The 21,399-nt window shown below is 40.4% G+C and overlaps 1 protein-coding gene across 1 annotated transcript; it reads left to right on the plus strand.

Annotated features, from left to right (window-relative positions):
* The first annotated feature begins 211 nt into the window (after positions 1 to 211).
* mpzl1l (myelin protein zero-like 1 like) lies at positions 212 to 21,164 on the plus strand. The gene is made up of 6 exons (XM_084564917.1): positions 212 to 327; positions 3,268 to 3,449; positions 8,114 to 8,324; positions 11,071 to 11,200; positions 13,960 to 14,065; positions 15,478 to 21,164. Exons 1-6 carry the CDS (start codon positions 255 to 257, stop codon positions 15,571 to 15,573), a joined length of 798 nt encoding a protein of 265 aa, XP_084421043.1. The 5' UTR covers positions 212 to 254; the 3' UTR covers positions 15,574 to 21,164.
* Positions 21,165 to 21,399: the final 235 nt, after the last annotated feature.

Genomic DNA, 21,399 nt, shown 5'->3' on the forward strand with positions numbered 1-21,399 from the left:
ATATGATTCAGTATTGTATTGTTTCTCGTATTTTTAATATATTAAATATGAATAATAAACATTATAAACGTTTATTTTATGTCTATTTCATCATTTCTGGTGGACGTTATTTGTAGTTAACTGCTGGACCTGAAGGAGGCGCTGTCTCAACTCTTCCTCCGCCGCATCAACTTCCCACGAAGAAGAAACGGACTCGGACGATAGAGGGTGGGAAAAAAAAGGGCAGAGGAACAACTCCTGTTTACAACAACATAATGGATCCAAAACGGTCAAATGCCGTTTGCAAGCGTGTTTTATTGACTGGATTTACGCTATGTGTCTTATTGGGTGAGTGTCGAAGCCCGAATCTGGGTTAAAATTCAATTTGGGAATGCTCAAATCTGTGCTTATTATCTTAGGTGGGATATCAGGTTGGCTAGCTAGCGATGTTACCTCGCATATCATGTACGGGAGGGAGGGGAGGGGAGGGGGCCACAACGTAAACCTTTTATTCACCGTCGTCCTTATCAATGCTGGATAGAGACGATATTTAACACGTGCGGAAACCTTTTTTCTGGGATGATATTTAGACCCACCTAACGTACTCATCGACTTAACGCCGCGGAGCAGCTATTTGGTTAAATTCGCTCAAATCTGAATGAGGATTTGTACAGAATGGTGGCTACCGCCCCTGGTACTATCGTCCTGTGGAAGGTGACGCTGGGAGCAGTTGTGGAAGCAGGGAGGCTAATCGGTCTGCTTCGCGTTAATGTTTAGCTCAAACCAGGCTTGTTGGGTGTTTTATATGTATGCCGATTTGTCTAATATATCAGATTAAGACGGAAAATGTCTAAAACTGAGCGCTATCGTACACGTAGCAATAGCTTTAAACAAAGCCACATTAAAGCCACGGAAATTTGAATAAGTCTTTTGTTAGGAGTGTGTCCCTACAGTAATTACGTGTCACCCGGGGGGCAGTTTATTACTTAGCTAGCTAGAAAACCATGTTGACATTATTTACAGTGTTATATAGCATATTTATAATTAGGATCGGCTGAGATTTAATATATTTTTTATTAAAATAAAGGTGCAAACACACTGGCTCTGTAGGTAATTTTGCCCGACTTGTCCAAAGATGGGATCTCATTTCCTGGTTGGCTGGCCTCCACATGACCCACACAGTCAAATTAACTATGAGATAAAACTTGTGCATTTAAAAATACAGGTAGCAAGACAAATATATGTCAAATATGGTCAATAACCAGGTTGACATCATTTTTTTGGCAGTCGGCACAAAAATGCTGCAGCCACTTTAGGCAATGCTGATTGTTTTAGGTCCAGGCAGTCACTAAACTCTCAATTCAAACATTAAAAAGGTAATCTTTTACTTGTTCTATATTATTTTTTAACTCCTAAATCAGGAAAAGAACATTACTAATCACTTTAGGTTCTGCAGACCAAAGTGTGTATACATGAAAGGTGAATTATTTTATTTCATTTTAGATTCTGGACGGCTTTTAAGAAAAAACGTGAACTTGATGAGCAACGTCTTGAAGTTTCAAGGCTGCTGGTGCTCTGCTGTAAATATCAGACTGATATCATCTGACATGGAGGAAGTGGATGACAAACGCTTCCTTCTCTTTTTATCCGTTTACTGTCTCGTGCCTGGACACTTGTGCAAGCTTTTGTTTTTGATGCACAGTTTTCCCTGGAGAGTGCATCTCTCATCGTTAATTGCTTCTAATTTCTGCAGAGAAGAGTGTCTTGTGTGGCCTGTTAGGTCTTCTTATCTGTTGGAAAAGATGTGCAGGGCATGTCCCTCTGTTTGCCAAGTGTGTGGCTTAATTTTTACAGCTGCACAAAACTGAAAGTTGGTGTACTGTCAAATATTCTCCAGTTATTAACCGGGAACCTTTAAGCAACACGTTCCTGTGAAAGAGATAAGATTTTTACTCAGCTGTGTCGTGGCACGTGAATTTAAAGGAAGCTGACACATCGTCACGCCAAAATCGAAATGGCACACACCCCTCAGTGTGAAGTCAAAACAAATATTAAACCCAGTATACACCACGCTGCATTTAACACACAAATCACTATCAGTAGATTAAACGATAAACACAGAAACAACATTCAGCATCGCAGCAAAACAGCAGAAAAGGTTAGAAGAATCATAAAGAAGGTCATAAATTAAACTTATGTTAATTTGTTTTTTGTCACTTTCAGGCTTTCTTACTGCTACTGTAACTTAAAGGTATTTATTATAATATATTTATAAGTTATTTGAATGAGAGACACGTTAATAATTCAGCGATATGAATTATTAATTTCTACTGAGGGCTCTTATCCTTTTATGTCGCTTTATTTCCATCTATACTTGCCAGACAACATAAAGACCGTATTAGAGAGATTTTGATTACAGCTGAGACACTTACTGATTTATACAGAAAAACAACTATTTTGATTTATCCTTTACTTATTTTTCAAGCCTAAAATATGTCAAACACATCTTGCGTTGCTCCTTTGTTAGTCATTTATCATTTTGAACTGAGTACATCCAATTTTCTCCTCTGTTTTGCGTCAAAATATAAATATTTGCAGGATTTTAACAGCTTAAATTACTGAAATATGTCTTAATAAGAAGTTTTTTTTTGGTTTTGGACAAAACGTGACTTTTAAAGATGTAAGTTTTGAGCTCTGAATACTGGGATGAAGATTTCTGAGAAAAATAATTTCCAACGAAGTCAGCGATTAAACATTACTCATACATTACTCATGGGTGGCAGCATGAAGCAACAGGGTAATCAAAACAAAGCAGGATCGTGTAATACAAGTTGGACCTGGTTCTACTGCCACGCTCACCGCTGGGAAATGGTGGTTATTAAACGTCAATAAAATCATAAATCCAGATAAAACAGGAGTGACACTGTCCTAACGAGACATACAGCAGGGACTAACTCCAGAGGTTTAGCTTGTAGCTCAGTCGTGACCTTTAATATGTTTTTTTTTCCCTCTGTGTCAGGACACAGAAGATAAAGTTTAGCTTAGGCTCACTGGTAGAAACCACGTTTTGTTGTCTGATAAGCATTTAAATGCCGTAACCTGTTTCCTATCTGGACTTCCTGGATCGTACCTCATTGTTTCACCAGTCACCCCCTGCAGCCTCCTGTGTTGTTTCAATGCTTTTGATCCAAACCCCCTGCTGATTTCTGCTCACAGTGATATTAATTTACGCCTTGCCCACATTTTCTGCTAAGTGTAACATTTTTTTATTTGCTCTCTCGTTCACAGTCACAAAACCTGCGTCTGCGATCGACATACACGCCGATCCGGAGGTGATAGTACAGAACGGCACCACGGGGGTCCTTCGGTGCACGTTCAAGTCCAGCGAAGTGGTCAGCAGCGCGACCTCGGTGACCTGGAGCTTTCAGTCGAGTCAGCCCGATCATCCGTTGTCCAGATCGGCGTACGTGGTGAGTGCTTTGCCCGGTCGTGTCCGCTCTGGGACGATTTTCCCACAGTTTCAGGAAGTTTTCCTGCGATTGTTTTTTTGTTTTTTTTTTGTATCAGTCCTTGCACGTGAAAGAGAAAGAGTGGGGGTGAAAGGGTCCCTGTGATGATTCGGTTTTAGTGTCAGTCTCTACTTTAAGAACAAGGCCAGGCTTTTGATTCTGTTTTTATTCCTTCTTGTGTTCCTACAGCGTTTTGTATTTGTTTTAAAAGTTTCTTCTGAGTTATATTTTTGCTCTCCTCCGTGTATCTTGCGACATAATTTTATCTGATGTTGGGTTCTCCTACTTAAGCTCACTGATGACACAAAGCCCTTTGCAAACCTTTTGTCCTCAAAGTTAAGGTTAGAAGCGGGACACTTCGACAAGAGAGAAACTGTGATGGCTACACAACTGGGTCAGAGCATCTCCAGAGCTGCAGCTCTTGTGGGATGTTCCTATAAATAGTGGTCAAAGGAAGGGAAAGAGGTAACCCAGCGACAGAGCAATTGATGCATGTGGGGAAGGAAGGCTGACCCGTGTGGTTTGATCCAACCGATGAGCTGCTGTAGTTCATGCTGGTTCTTGCTCTGCAGCAATGTTCAGGTGGCGGTACGCAGCAAAAGTAACGCCCACATAAATGTCAGGACCCAGGATTCCCAGAGGAACATTAGATCGTAATGAGATCCTCGGCGTTATTCTCTTCGCATGTTGGTGGTTTTAATGTTTGTTGCTGATCGGTTTCACGGCAAGAAAATGGGAGTTGTTTCTGGCAAATTATTCACAGAGCTTGCGGTTACCTTAGACGTCAAACGACCAAGATTTAGTGCAAAAAAAAGCTGTCTTCGTCTGCTTAAGATAAGATAAGATAAGACTTGACTGATCCTCAAGGGGAAATTTAGTTGTTACCGCAGCAAGGCAAGGCGCTGCAAATATGCAAGTTAGGTAAAAAATAGAATAAGGGAAGTAAAACAAACTATATAAGAGTAAATATATTAAAGGTACAAGAACTATTTACAACTAACTCACTGCAGTTTGTAAGTGTAGTTAACCCATTCAGGCCTAAATACTCTTCTGTAAACCCCCTCTCAAAACCTGAGGTTTTTCAGAATATGTCAACACTAAAACCTTAATTTCTCAGGCTCTGTAGCAGATAAAAACATGAGATAAAAAGCATTTGACAGCTTACTTCTTTGGCTTTCAACTTGACTGACTTGCTAGGGCATAATCTTCAAATGCATTTTTTAAAAAAATCAATAAACTCCAATATTTTTGAAAATTTTGAAAATCAGTAAAGATCTATTTTTTCAATTACTTCGTCAATATCACTTCCTTCCCTTGAGTCAGCCGCGACGGATCGCTAGCACGGTGTTTTAAAAACTTCGATCAAAACATACTCCACGTGTCAGGCTTATTTCGACCAATCACAAAGCGTTTTATTAGTCACATGAGTTTAAAAAAAATCCCTAAGCATCTCTGTCACTCACCCCAAGAATATTTCAGCCAATCACAGTGCATATAATTGGCCATGTGCCTCGAAAAAGACGGCAACGCTCAAAATGACACAGCGTTTGCTGGCCTTAATGGTAACTACGCACAGATGCGTGATCCGGTCTGAATGGGTTAAATGAAAAGAAGGTGGAGGCTGAATGTACACTACAGACATCCACGATGAGTATTGCTCTTAAGAAAACATATGGCAAAGAATTAACAAAAATTATTGCACAGAATGAAATGATAAATCATTGTTTTTACAGATATATATATTGTCCTGAGGCTGTCTGTGCAGTGCTAAGAAATCCTGATGTCTTAGAGTCTGTGACGGTGTCTGGCCTGATCTTTAGTTATTTATTTTAGTCTTGTCATAAACCAAAACCACGTCCCTGTAGTGTCAAAACCACTTCTTCTGTTTTAGTGGCGGGTGGCTGGCGTCAAAGCTGCCAAAAAGATGCCCAGAAGAAGAAGAAGAAGAAGACTCACGTAACTAAATATGTCCGCTTTGTGGAAGAACTTTACTCTGGAAAATGAAGCCCGTCAGACCGCAATTTGTAAATTATGCAGTGCGGATGTTTGGTGAGGTGGTAGTCGCAGGAGATCATCATTCAGTACTACCAACTTGATTCAACACCTGCGAAAAATAAAATCACAAAACTGAATCAAACACTGCGTTTAAATGAAGAGAAACGTTTCCTGGAGACGGCGTCAAGTAGAAAAATACTCCAGAGACCGTTAGGGAGTTTATGGCAGCGTTGGATGAACGGCTCATTTCTGGAGTGAAGAACACAGGTTTTCTGGAGCCAAGGTACGAAGCTACGCTCTCCGCACTATATTAACTTTGACAGCTCTTATTTATTGGACTGAATCCAGTTGCACAAAGAGAATACAGGGAGGATAAGAAAATATTTTATGAATCTCCTGCGGTTTTTTGTTTATTTAAGACACGGATCAGTATTCGGATCGGCTGATACTCAATATTAAATGACCCGGGAAGTCCTTCTTCTTCTTCTGCTGTGGGTGCAGCAGCGAGAGGAGTTTGTACGGGATGTTTGACAGTTTGGCCAGCATCCTCCTCACCCACCTGCTCCACTGAGTCCAGAAGAAAACCCAGTAGAAGGATGCTAATTCAAACACGGATAATAAATAAAAAGTTGTGTGCTGCACGCCCTAAAGGATCACAGTTGTCCAAACGGTCCAGTTTATATAAGTTAGTTTACTATAAACACGCTTAACATGTAAAATTAAGACGCCTGGATGATGTTGTTTCAGTGTCTTTGAATGTTTCAAGTCTTTCCTTGAATGCAGAGTCGGCTCTATTCAACCCAGAACGTTTGCTGGGCGCGGCCGGTTCACGGATCATCACGCCCCATCTACAATACATAGACGCTTCTTTTGTTTACCTGTCAGTCAGGCCGGGCGTGGTCTTGCCTGTCTGCTGTGATCTCCTACCTACAAATATAATGACACATAGCCAAAAGGATCTTTAATTTGCAGCAGAGCAGATCGTGCCAGGACAGATGCACATGCAGTCAACACTTCTCTTGATTAGAGTCGAGCTGTTTAATTGGTAAAAACACTTTTTTTTTTCCCTGGGCTTTTCAATCACGTGAATTCAGCATACATGTTTTTGTGTGTGCATGTTAAAATACCTACTCAGCGTTTCAAAAGTTTTACAAAACGATGAGGAAAGCTGCGTACTGTGCAGAAATTTGGACTTTCTTTATGACTGATATCACCAAATTTCATCGGCTCACGGATCAACTAAATGGGCGTTTTATAGTGTACATGTTCGCATGTCTGTCTTTGAGCTGCTTAGCTCACACGTGACTCCCTGTGGGTGTTTTTTTCCCCACTCGTCTCAGTGGACTTGTTACTGCAGCAGCACTTGTCACAGCATTCCTCCTGTTGTTTAGTTCTAGTCTGTCCAGTGTACAGTGCTTGTCTGGAGCACAAACAGACAAGCACTGTCATGTTTTAGGATTTTTAGCATCGGCTTGACGTCCCTGGTCGTCGTAGCCTCAAATTCTGAGAATGAGTCTCTTAACTAGGGCTCAGTTTAAAAAAGAACTAATAATAATCGATTTTCCAGTATGAATAGTAGAAGAAGAGTATCATGTGATTAGTCATGTCTGCTGTGTGGAAGTGAAAATAAAGTTGTTCCAGTGAATCCAGTCACATGGTGCGTATGTGATCTAGGAGAATACAAGAAAGATAAGAAAAGCCATTATGAATCCCCAGGGGAGGAAAGTTTGTTTATTTAGGATCGGATCAGCATCAAACCGGGGGACAGAACTAGATCTAGATTATTCGCGTTATTGCCTTGATTGAGTAAAGATTTGTAATCAGCTGCTTTTACACAAGAAGCTAGAAATACTAGAGTATATATCAACAGATTCTGGAAGTCCTGATCCACAGCCGCGAGGTTGGTGAGCTCAGAGTTTTGATCTGAGGCGTGAGAAGCTGAACTGGAACTAGGAGACTCTGTGTTTGACTGTCAGCTGATCCGAGAGAGACGAGCCCCCGCTCTTTCGGAGAACAAAAACTCTCACTTTCGCGGCGTGGCGTTACAGAGTGACACGTCTTTTTCCGCTCATAATCAGTCTTTGTTCGAGGCCGGTCGGCGGCTGGGAGGGATTCACACAAACCATGAACTTTCAGTAGATCGGTTCTGGATTTAACTGTTAATTAGCAGCTCTTAGCACAGAATTAACAGCTCTTAGCACTGATGCCTCACACGGCAAGAAGGTTCTGGGTTTGAATCCATCGGTTGCATGTTCTGCCTGTGTCTGCGTGGGTTCTCTCCAGGTTCTCCAGCTTCCTCCCACCGTCCAAAGACATGCTGGTTAGGTTCATTGGTGATTCTAAACTGGCCGTAGGTGTGAGTGTCTCTCTGTGTTCGCCCTGTGATAGACTGGAGACCTGTCCAGGGTGGGATAGGCTCCAGCTCCCCCGCGACCCTTCACAAGCGGTTACAGAAGATGGATGAATGAATTACCACATTTCTGACGCTGCTCCAACAATATTTAGTGCAGGACTGTTGTATTAGAATGCATTCATTAGTTGTACCTAATAATTTGGCAAGAGAGTCCAGTTTCCTGTCCAGTTGGATTTCCATTACGCACAGTTTAATCAGATTTCCATTCCCTTCCCAGATATACTACTATTCCAACGGGAAAGGCTTCCCAGGATCGGACGAGTTCAAAGAAAGAGTCCAGTTTATTGGAGACATCAACAAGAGGGACGTCTCCATACAGCTGAGTCCGGCTCAGTTCAGCGACAACGGCACCTTCTTCTGCGACGTGAAGAACCCACCGGACGTGAAGGGAACGCAGGCTCGAACGGAGCTCAGGGTCGTCCTGAAAGGTGAGCTGCTTTCAGGTTGTTTCATTTACCTGCCTCTAAAGCAGGACTCGGCCTTGGCCAGACATTTGTTGCATGCGTCCGCCCACTCGCTGACGCTCGGCGTGCGCTCATTCTGATTGGACGGTTGGACAAAACACAGTATAAGCGCTATATGAGCTTTCATTAGCCACATTGTGCTAAATCTGTCATGTTTCCAGGCAAAGAGGAGACTTGCTTTTCTCTCAGTTTTGCCCTTTTACTCCAAGGTTTAGAATTTTGTTAAATATAATCAAACGTAATTGAGTGGATGGCTGTCATTCTAGACGCAGCAGGGGGTGTCACGCCACCTATAATTAATTAAATCCTGGATTACATCATGTTTTATCTTAACATGCTGCTGCATCACGCTTTAATTTCACTTGCACACCAAACAGGATTACCTCTAAACCTTCTTTAAACTCAGTTGAGTCATCTCTAAACCCCAGACTCGCATCTCCTCCCAAAAAACAAACGTTGATATGATATTACAGCAAAGGAAGAACAGGCAGTGGATTCGAGGCAACAGGTCGGTCATAGTTTTTTAAAATTCTGATAAGATAAGGGTTGATAAAGAGAGCCAGGTACTTTTGAAGAATGTTCCCAAGTTTTAGGAGCAGCAATAAACGATTGTAAGTGAATTAATGTAATTAAACAGCTAGCCAAAACAACCACTCCAACGTAAGCTCTTAGAAGGGAAAAGTTGGCAATCAAACGAGAGTAAGTCTAGCAGAAGTACAGATGAGTCATTGATAACTCCCTGGTATTCTAGCTTCACGTTGCCCAGTTTTGTTGTTGTTCTTGTGATGAATTCTGCTGCTCCACGTGGACCTCGGCATCTTGGCAGAGTTTTAGAAACTTTCCCGGGTGGCCCGGTGCTTTCTGTGCGTCTCCAGACAAAGACAAACGTCTCGGAAAGACCTGTGACTAAGCTATGTCTGGAGGACAGGAGGCTGAAAGCTGTTAACGTTGACATTATTAGTGACATATGAGCTCTGTAATTTAATTTGAAGATAACTGTAACGTCAGCCGTCGTTTACAACATCTGTACTGTGGGAGATTGGAAGGCACAAAGAGGAGAGGTGGTGATTACTCCGGCAGGTGTGCTGCTTACCGGGGAAGCGCACAGTTTTTGACCGTCAGCGTCGTTGCCGATTGTTTGTTCCATGAAACCACGAAACCACGGAAAAAGGAGGCGTCAGATACTTATAGAATAATACACAGACCATCAAGGAAGCCTGCTTTATTAATAGATAGTGGAGGATGCTAAAGTTAAACAACGTTAAGACACTTTCAGATTAGCCTGGGTGCCAGCCGAACTTAGTCCCGCCCACAACATTTGAGGTCTGGAAGTTCGGTCTGGTGTTGCTCCGTTGAGGCGCAATTATGCTCGAACAGGAGCTGTTCGTACCAATCAAAAGCTGGCTCCGATGGTCGCTAAGAAGATGGGACAATTAACATACGTCACACACTCCGTTGCTCTGATTGGTTATAGGTCTATCCAATTGAGTGCAGAGGCATTTTTTTCCTGGTTCGGTGAAGCACGCCCCATAATCACAGCCCTATGTATCAGACTCACATTCTGACTAGAATTGAGTATGGCTACGTCAGGCTACTTTTGTGCCATCGACCAAAAACGGAGCCAAAATCCTCAAATTTAGCTAAATATTCTTTGCATTAATGTAAGTTTTTGTTGCCCGCTGGATGTCTGTATGAACTAAATACTCAAAAATACAATTTGATGGAGAAACTAAACTTTATATCATGCCATCAAACCCCTAACGCTTTTAGTTAGAAGCTAATTGCTTCCAGGATTTTGATCAAAGGCTAAACACTGCGTTAAACAAATTTTAAATCAATAAGTACACGTTCATTACTTCACCACGGAGCATATTTCTCTAGCTTTTCTGTTTCTTAATGTCTGACTTTCTATAAATATTATAATGAGGTCACAAAACACACACTCAGCAGACGACTCAAACAGGTGCATTCTTGTGTGTTTTCAGTTACGTGAGTCCTGCTTGTGCGTGTGGCGCCTTGTTATCTTTGCTTTACGTGTGGTTGCACGTCCGCCCAGGTGGGATGTTGTTGTGTTATCTGTCGCTGGCGTCTACTGTGGGAACGGAACGGATAGAAAATGGAACTCGTTTTTTTAAGCTCTCGTGAACGGTTCTACCCGGTGAACACGCAGAGGCTTTGTCACGACACGCTGGCCAGAGAGCGGCGACACTCCCTGCCCTTTTATATGCAGAAGCTGGGGGGTGTGAATGAATTTTCTGCTGGATTTCCAAACAGTGTTCACACCAATCAGCTGCAACATTAAACCACAAGAGCGTCTCCAAAAATGCAGCTTGGGTCAGTACCTATCAAAGGTTGTCCAAGGCAGGAGAAGGAATGATCTGATAAACGTTCTGTCATTCACGTGGATGTTTCTTTGACACATACCACACACCTAAGCATTGTTGGAGACCGTGTCCACCCTCGCCCACTTAGCAGGATAATGCTTAATAATGCAACCGATCATCTGTGGGATGTGCAGGACAAATTAGTTCATGACTTGCAGGATTTAAAGGGTCTCCTGCTAAACATCTTGGTGCCAGATACCTCAGCACACCTTCAGAGGTCTAGTTGAGTCCATGCCTCGATGGGGCATAGTCAGATTGGGTATTACAGTTGCAGATATCAGATCGGACCAGTCCTGACTGTTATTTTTTTTGTGTGTTTTGTCCAGAGTCTCTTCCTCAGAGCAGCACTGCCGTTATAATCGGAGCAGTCTGTGGTGCTTTAGTTCTGCTCGTCCTCATCGCCGTAGCTGCCTGCGTGGTCATGAGGGTGCTCCACAACCGCCATGAATATGAAGGGTAAGTGTGAAGAGGCACTAGAGTCTTAACTTTCCAAACACACTCATAACACACCCAATTTTATTGTAATACAAATATGAGAATAAGCAGAATCTGTATTTCTTGTTGTGGATTAATTAATCCGACGCATACTGAAAAATGAGACTCGCATATTATACTTTACCACACGATAAAGTTAATACAAACACCTCCTAGCTAATCAGGATCACTCTGAAGTTGAGTTAACAGTTTAGAGTTTAGCAAGTTGAACTCAATTTTTAAATGATATTGTACAAATTCAAGGTAAGTTTTACAGACTGATTTTCCTGAATCTTTCCTCATCTCTTTCTAACACAACCTGTTCTTAACTGCACATTTATATATATGTGTAAATTTTGTTTTATTTCTGTGCACAAACACACCTTCTAGTGGCTCTGGTTCTAACTGTGTCTGCATGGGTGCAGGGTTCAATCTCTCTTTGTTTACCTGTCGAACAAAAATCATGTTTGTGGTGATCATGATCAGGTTTTCTTAACTAATTATTAACACGTCGAAAACTAGACTGTGTGTGCTTGAGGTAGTTTGACGACCTCCTTGCATGCTCCAGCGACACTTTCTTTGAAGTTCAGAGAAATAACCGCACGTCGGGCGGCTAATGTGCGACGTCGACGTAGATGATTGAAGTAGCTCCTCTTTGGCTGCTGAGAGGGTTGGGTCTTTGAGCTGAAGTAGCAGCGATCTTTGGGGTTGTTGTTTGCACTGGTGCCAGTCATGTTTTCCTCCATTACGGTGTGTCGACTCACAGCGTCACTGATGTCTTGTCGTCAGCTTTTTGCATTTACCTGGCTACAGTGAACTCACTCTTTTAATTGGCGTCTTCACCGCCACGTCAACGAGGAACCTGGTTACCAAACCTTAGGAAAGAATTTGCTTTCCCCGTGTGGATTTCACCCGGAGAACGCAGATTTCTCAGCCAACCCGTCAACTACATGAATGTTATCTGGTCAGGCTGAGTTTAAAAATATATTTTAAAGCTTATGTACGCATGCCGTTTCTTGCATCTTCTCGTTAGAAACTTGGATACTTTGGTTTTGCAGAGCAAATTTTGCAAGATCGCCCAAAACACGAGCACTGTGAAAGCTGATTTAAAAAAGTATGAAGAGCTGCGCCAAAGCAAATCCATATAGAAGATGTGAAACTAGTTGTAAAATATTGTGGAAATGGCACAAACCTCACAGCGCTGGTTTTAGCTTCAAGCGTCAAACCTTGTGAAGCGGAAACGATACCGATACCAAGCCCTATTATCTGATTTCTCGTGTAACCAGGTTTCCCTCAATAATCAGGTCACTTAACTGCATTTTAATTCCATCTTTGTCCACCAGCATTTGCCACTAACATCCAAAAACAAAATCTAAAAACAAAAGCAGCTGTTTGAGTTTTCTGGAAGACGTCCGAACTGAAGAAGCCACCTGGTTGAGTTTCGGTTTTCTTTTCCAAATGCCCAGAATATAAAACCTAAACTCCCGACTCATACAAGTGTTTAAAACGTCTTCAAGAAAACTCAACAAGTCCTTTTGTTTTTAGCTTTTATCTTATACTATAACCTGCATGATTAATACGATCTTCATCCAGAACTAAACGCCGTCGTACTCACTCACTGTTTCCGTCAAACTAACACGCCTCCATCTACAGCTTCCTTCTTCTTAGTTCGCACAAACATTCAGAGGCTTTTGGAATAAAAGCGCTAGAATTCACATTATATTTCTGGATGTTAACTGCCTTACATGTACACACTGTTATACAGCACCTTTACTAGAGATGCACTGATGATTTATCTTTTACAACAACTGAATAATTAAATATTGGGACTGCTCTAATGTTTGATCTAAGCACAAGTTAATTTTTTTTGTTGTTTCGTTTATAGGACACAATAAAAAGATGCAAAAATAATAGTGATCATACTTCCCAAATTAGATTCTTAATGTATAATTAACAGAATAATCATTTTTCTTTTAATCTACTAACTGATTCGTTAACTAAATGTTGCACCTCTATTACTATTTGATTATTTTACTACTACTTGTCAAACAATTGTTAACAAATGGCAAGTACAGTTTCTCATGGACCATTTTCAGATCGTCAACATCAATTATTGAATATTCAACCTCAAGTTTCTGCCAGTCAATTAATGATTTAAATTTTAGTTAACAAGCCAGTCCCTCCATGTGATACGCACAAAGCATTATAAAGATGTTGTCAAATTAAAATAATTGTAAGTCTGATTTATTCATAGCTCCGACCATGAACTCTATTGTTACCAGTCCTAGTATAAAATGGCAATTAAACATAAATAAAACAGTTTTCTAAAACTCAAGTTGACACTGCTTCTTTTAACCAGCCAACATAGCAGTCATAAACTCGGCCGTATTCAGATTTACAGTTACAAAAGACAAACTGCAAATCTCCTCATGAAGATAAAGCAAATGCTTTATAGTATATTTTGTATAAAGAAAAGCAAATCACATTTTGAAAAATTAAAATGCTATAACACCTCTTAAAAAGGCTGAAAACAGTCAAATAATTCCAAACATAAGTCAAACGAGTAAATTTAAAGCATAGTCTGTTGTTGTCTACATCCCATCAGTGAACCTCTAGTCTCCTCTCAGCTGCATTGCCTCATGTGCTCATCTCTCATTGTTTTATTTTTGTCTTGTGTCCCATTATTTGTGTTTGTCTCATTTTGACTGTGCACCAATGATTGCTCGACAACCCTAAACTAGATGTACGTCTTTGGAGAGCGTGAGCTCTCAGCCTCCGCGGCCACGAAAGAAGGTGGAGTCCAGCCTGGAGAGCTCCAGGTGTACCAGTCCCTCGGGTCCGCTACAGGTAGGAGCTGGGGGACAAAGACAAAAATCCAGCGGGCTGCCGGCATGTCGCTGGGACGGTGTCACATTTATGAGGCGGTGTTGTTAATCCACCTGAAAATACTTCTTCGTCCACAGAGACCCTGTTCAGACCTGGTATTAGCATGCGTGTTGAGTGATCTGATCACAAGTGGGCTGCTCGTAGTATATGCGTTAGTATTAAAATGCACTTTTTATGCAAATAACATGCAGCTAACACCATTTGGAGCATGGTACAATATTGTGCAAACAGCTGCTGTCTCAAGTTTGCTATCTACTGCTGTTTCAGAACCATGAACAGTGCCGTTTGTTAGCATAGAAACATCAAAAAACTCTGTTTATAACTCATACTCTTATTTACTACTTGTTAACATGAATGGACATCTCTTAACGTGCTCCGGCCTCTTCTGGCAGTTATTCAAAATATCAGTTGTGGTTTTCTTTTTTTAATGAGACCAAATCCACTAACAGCAGACATCAGTTGAGTAGGCGCTACGTCAATGCGGTGTGGACATATCGACTACTAAAGAAATGTGGTCACAAGTGACCGAGATGTCTTCTGAGTGATCTCACATGCGCCCTCAATGCGTCTTGATCACCCAGGTCTGAACAGATAATGAAATTATTTTAAAACATTTAAAAGGAACTCATTAAACCCCATCATTAAAAATGCTTCAGTCATCGTTGGATGATATGATTGATGCTTTTCTCAGATCCGTTGAATGTAAAGTCACATTTTGATAGCTTAGCTTAGCACAAAGGCTAAAAACAACAAATATGACTCTGTAACAAAAAACAAGTCGTAGTTAGCTATTAATGTATTATACTAGGGTCCTATCCATTTGTTATGAGTGAACAATAAAATGGTTCATAAAGAATCTCTGTACTAATGAAATCACATTTTCTCTGTTGCCAAAAAAAGAACAGCATAAAAACCATTGGGAAATACAAGATGATGTCGTCTTTATCCAGGCATCAGCTGAAATTCCCCAAAATATTCAGTTTATTGTTGTATATGACAAAGAACAGCACTAAATCTTCATATTTGTAAAGGTTATTTGCGTCAAAAAGGACTAAAACCTTATTTATCGCATTAATAATTTGAGGACAGATGAATATACACATGTATTTCCACATATAGAGACAGTAAATCAATTATAAAGATAGTTGTTTATTGCTTTTCTGACTAATAATCTCATTATTTTTTACATTTACCTCTGTGCATGTGTGGCTAATTACTAATTCAGTCATATTATAAGGAACTTACAGCTGACATTTAGACGCTCAACACTACGTGATGTGGTATATTGGGGGTTACTGTTTTCTTGTTGGCTTGTTGTGATTTATCTCAAGGTGTTTGTATCTGACTAGTTTCTGTTTCCCATCATGCCCCAGGGCCCGGTGATATACGCCCAGTTGGATCACTCAGGCAGCAAAAACTCATTCCATAAGATGGAGCCAGTGGTCTACGCTGACATTCGTAAAAACTGAAGACGAACCGGGGACCAAAAAAGAAAAAGAAAAAAGATATGTACAAAACACAGTAAAGTATGAGACCTCTCTATTAGCTGCTCTAGGGAAGGGTGGGAATATTTCAACAGGGACAGAATTGGTGCATTTTATCTCTCTCTCTCTTTTTTTTTGTTCCTATTTTGTCCTCTGAAAGCATGATGCTGTTATATGATCAAGTAATGTTTCCATGTGCTTTGTTGTGAAGACAAAAAAAAAGAAAACACTACATGTCTCTGTTGCATCAGCATTGAAACTGTCAAACACAGGGATCAAAGTAAAAATCAAAATGCCTTCATAGAGATCATTCCAAGTGTACAAATACGTTATTTTAATCATTGTAACTTTGTGCTCCCCCTAAAAAAAAAAAAAGGTTCGGCAGGCTGTTGCACCAACATGCTCTTATGTTTCACACTTAACTTACCGTCACATTAACATCACGTTAAGCTGCTTTAGTCTTAAACCGGTATAGCCTCATCATTGTTTGTTGAGTTTAGCAAAAAACAGATTTTTGACCAAGTGGTTCTGCCCACCGTGGGCGCTCAAATTTGCTGGAAATAAGTTTCTCCCTAAACCAAGTTAACAAACGTTGTTGCCCGCAATTAAGCCTTTGTTCTTGTTTCATCGGCTTCACCCCTCTCAGTACTAGGGGTGTTAACGGTACACATAAGTCACGGTTCGGTACGTACCTCGATGTAAGGGTCGCGATTCAGTACGGGGAAAAAACCAACAAAAACTCACACACGTATAAGACTAGCCTTTTTTCATTTACTTTGAACAATAGACTTAAAAAACTAAAAAACACCTCCTGTTATAAAAGTAAAAAATAGAATAAAACATAAAACAAATGCATTAGGACGGTTCTCATACCATTCATTCATGTTGTTCATACAGAGGAAAAGAAGAAACACAAGTTCTTGTAGGGATAAACTGAGGTAGTCAGGAACTAACATTTTGAACATACTCTCACATTAACAATATTGTCAAACAAGTCAAACAAATATTTCAAATAGAACCAAAACTGAAAATCTCTTGAAAGTATTACAAAATGAATAATGAGTGTGTTTCCAGCGACGTACCGCGACTCCACGAAACATCGTCAGCAGACCAAAGTGTTCCCCCCCACGCTACGTTTCTTCTTCTGTAGGCTAATGACGTTAGCTGGCAGCTTTTAGGCTCATTACCGCCACCTGTATTGAAGCGAGGACTCGACCTTTTCTTTTATTTAATCGGCTACTCACTCAGACGTATTCGCCGTATGACTGCGTGCACCGAACCGTGACGCCCGTACCGTGACACCCGTGGGACGAATACAAATACAGTTACACCTCCTAAAGACCAGTATGTTCTGATTGAAGGTCAAATGATGTATTTTTCCTCTGATTATAAGTGAATAACAGTCCATATAAGTGTAGACATCGTTGCGGAAAGTTTGTTCAAATCGACGTCCAAGTATGGAAGAAAAAGCCAGTACTGACTAGACATTTAAACACCAGTTTTACGATACAACACGTGTTTGTCCGACCATCATCACACCATCACTCATCGATCGCTTCTGCGGTAATTTGGTGCTTTTTTATTGAGGTGAACAGGGCTTTACGACCAGCGGTCATAAACTATACAAACACCAATAAGCATCAAGGAAAAATGTCAACGTCAAAACCTCATGTTGAAAGCGGTTGTATACTCGTCGTAAACCTCCTCACCTGTGCTGTGGTCTGATCCAGCTGATAGTGACCGGTGTTTTCCATCCAGTGCTGCCCCTGTACTGTAAATTCCCATCTCTCTAAAGCTCCTCTCGGTCATTTTTCCCAGGTTTATTTAGTTCAAACAAGAAGGCTGCATCACATAAATGTTGACAAAAAAAGGGAAAAGCAGCGTTACTTTGAGCAGAATGCCAGAGCAAAAATAAAAATAGGACTTGGATGAATGACTGATGAATGGAGAAGATGGGCAGAAGTTTGTTTTGCAGCACTGTCAAAAAAAACCAAGTAAAATACTCGTATAGTAACCTTTAATTACAGACCATGATCGACTCAAACTAAAGAAGATATAAAAAGAACAAGCTGAAACGAGGACAACCGGACGTGTGTGGTTTATTAAAGATGTTTAATCCAAGTAGCTTCAGTTGTAATAACTGGCGAGGAGTTGAACTTCTCCAGATATGTCCAGATGCTCCAGTCTCCAGGTGTCGAACTTTTGTAAATAGATGTTCAGACTTTTTAACCATCTGTAAATCGGTGGCGGATTATGTCTTAGTCCACCTCCCCTCTTCAGAGAGGGGTTTTCCTATTCCCTCCAACTAAAGTTGCGTGTCTTGTCGTTAACAGACCAGAATCATGTAACTGTTTGATTAGTGATGTGACGTTCGCCAACGAGTCGGCCTTTTGAACGGCTCTTTTAAGTGAGCGGTTGCGAGCCGTTCTCATATGCAAATTGCCTACGCTTTCTTCGCGTGTCATCAGTTTGCCCCACGAGTCTGCGTCATACGCACCGCCTTCACGACTTAACGACATCTACGAGTTTGAGTTGTCTACGCTACACTCCAATCACGTGATCATGGCTATATTTGAGCAGCTATTAGCTAACTAATGGGGATGAGGAGTGCGAGCGGATCCGGATTTTCCGTTTTATCAGGAACGAGGAGGAGGAGATATTAGCAATGGGAAAAAAAAAACCCAAAATGAGCCGGAGTCACAGGAAACGTAGCAGCATTTGGTTCTTGTGTGGAAATTTTTACAGTAAAGTTGTTTCGCGTGGAAGTTATCTGCAGTTTGCGTAGTTTTTTATTGTGCCACAAAGTTTTTTAGGTGAGAGAAAATTCAAAATAGTGATTTCACTGTCAAAGCACGTGGAGATATGGCACCACCTAGTGGAATCTCTGCTACTAGCGATTGCTTCCTTGACTTCTAAAAACTAAATGATTGTAACAACGAGCCAGTCTTTTAAACGGCTCCTCAAGATCCGGCTCCCTTCAAAGAGCCGTAAATCCCATCTCTATTTTTAATGGGTAAAGCCCACAGCTCTATTAAAATCTCAACTCCTCTACCAGTCTGTTAGAACTGAAGAAGCTGCTTTGATTTCAAACTCTAATCACTCTTGTTTCCGCTTGTTCTGACTGAGAGCCTTCAAAATACCTTTCCAGACTTACCAGGCTCAGACTGAACTCCTTCGACAGGATTCAAAAAACGAATCAGAATCAAGTGGTGCGACAGTCTGCTGAAACTCACGGTTCACCTCCATCGCTGGGCATAGTGATCTTGTTTTGTAGAGTTAGATTTTACACATCGCCTTCGGTAACGTTGCATGCAGTCGTAAACAACACCTACAGAATAAATCTGGTACTCTGCAGCTAGTTAAAAAGCAGAAGAAGCCGTCTGACGTCGTGTTACTGTGAATGCTTCAGTTTTCTGTAAACTTCTGGCATGTTGTTGTGGTACCTTTTTTAAGAAAAAGACATTGCCTCCCTTTAGATTTTCACCTCAGTGGAACATTATTTTTTTCTAAACCTTTTTTTTTTTTTATTATTATTATTATTTTTTGGTCGCTCAGAGTTTCTGCTTGTGTCTCCACATTCCAGGAAGCCTTTTCAGCCTGATTTAAAAGAGAGTAATTACCCGGAGCGCGTCGTTATTTCTCATTAGCTTTCGCTCATTTTTGACTTATGCATGTTGGACCTAAAAATGTTCGATTGAGGTGAAATATCTCCTCTGATTTAAAAACTGGGAGAACAGTTCTAATTACACTGTTTGCATGCAATTTACTAACATAACATCATTATTATGAAACCTATCTGTCCTTTTGTTATCTATGTATTATGTAAAGCTCTTTGTTTTGTTTTTTTCCAACCTTACGGGGCCAAATATAATTTTTTTTTCTTCTTCCAGCTTTAAAATGCATTCCAAATTTTTTTTTTCTTTTGCGTCGAAGCATTTAAAAGCCAAATTTCTGTTGTAATTTTTGTATTTAATGGTTACCTACGAGAGTTTGTTCGTGTTTGCATCCCAGTCTTAAAACGGCTTCGGCTCGTGATTTTCAAAATGCAGTTTAAAAGAGAAAAAAAAAAGAAAAGAAATGTCCACGCTGACCAGTGTTTGTACATATTTCTTGCTCATCACTTAAGATGTAGTGCTGTTTACTGTAACTCATTCCCACTGCGGTTTGGCCGTGGACGTCTTTCCAGAGGAGGAAAGAAGTGGTTGGCTGTAGACGTCAAGAAAGCTGGTGGCATGCTTTTTGTTCTCTCTTTAGTCTTAACTGACGTGTTTGTGCACAGCTCCAGGTCAAAATGCCTCAAATTTAGGCGTTCTTCAGCCTTTTAATTTGAAGCTTGAAAGAGGAATATAGTTTAAATTGGTCGACCTAAGCCAGAGAAGTTTACATTTGAGCCAAAACATCTTATTATGATCTGATCTGATCTGATCTGAAGGAGCGTTTCCAAGTGAATGAACATGAAGGAAAGTAAAATATACTTTTACACAAAAAAGGAGATCATGTTGGATGTGTAACCTAAAGCCTCTTGGTCCTGAGTGGACTTAATTTTACGGCTGTAAGAGTGTGTCTATATACAAGACAAGTATTTATAAGTGTAAAACAACTTCATTGTCTCAGCAGGTTAAAAAGAATAACCCTTCATCTCAAATAAAAGTAAAGTAAAGAGAAATGTTTTGGCTCCGGCTGAAGAAAGCTTAAATTCACCATATTTTGACTGGGCTTTGGTTGCGACGCCACACAAACGCAGACGCTGTCCAGTCTTATGTCTTTTTTTTTTTTCTTCTTCTTCCATCTCTGTTCTTTTTATTTTCTATTTAGCAGCATGGATTTCAACGTACCGACCAAAATGCAAAAGAACAAACCGTGTGTGTGTGTTACCGACAAACCAGTAACTGCCGGTCGCTTCGCTCCGTATCGTGACTCGTCGCAGTGTTTTAGTGCTGTTTGTAGAAATCGTGATGTAAACTATAAATTATGAAAGATTTCAGATTCGAGCGAGGCCACGAGGTGGCGGCGGCGGCGGCGTTTGGTGTCATGGGCTCACGAAGAAGTCTTATAAGTGCGTGCTTAGTGTTTCTCGATGGTAAATAGTTGTGTGTTATTTGAGAATTGTTTGGTATGTTATGTTGTAAAATCTGCACTATGTCTTGCATATCAAAGACAACAAAATGCCCTGTGATTATTTTTATTTTATTTTTTACATTTTTTTTTTGGTTCATCTCTGAATGACCTTGGCCTCTGTTTAACGTCTTTAAAACTGGAATGTTGTACATTTAGTGCCTTTTACATTTCATCAGCTAACTTGAACATCTGCTCAGAATAGAAAAGATAAGATTCATTTATTTTCCTTTTATTGTATGTATTTTTTTATACACATAATATCGTCTCTGTATCCACTGTTCAAATTTTATATAAAACTATTCCTGGCCAATTATCCACGTGCTTGTTCTGATTATTGTGTTTTTAATCTTTTATTTACGGTTTTGAAGTTTTACGTTCGTATTTTGGGGTCATTGGAGTATTTTCTGTGTTTCTATAGAAGTAGGGAATAAATGGAAAGAAGATGAAAAATTTAAATACTTTGACATAAACTTGTACCTAAAGAAGGTGCTGGAAATTAAATTCAAATATTTTTCCATTTACATAATGAAACTAACTTATATTAGCACCAAAATACAGTTAATCTGCCAAAATACATCCATTTACCCAAGTTAATGAACAAATATTAGCATTAAAGCGCAGTTATCACAGTCAAACATTTTTCTCATTATGTAATAAATGTGTTCTAGTTATTGATGCATTTTAAAACAATCA

This window comes from Chelon labrosus (genome assembly GCF_963514085.1).
Source record: "Chelon labrosus genome assembly, chromosome: 17".
NCBI lineage: Eukaryota > Metazoa > Chordata > Actinopteri > Mugiliformes > Mugilidae > Chelon > Chelon labrosus.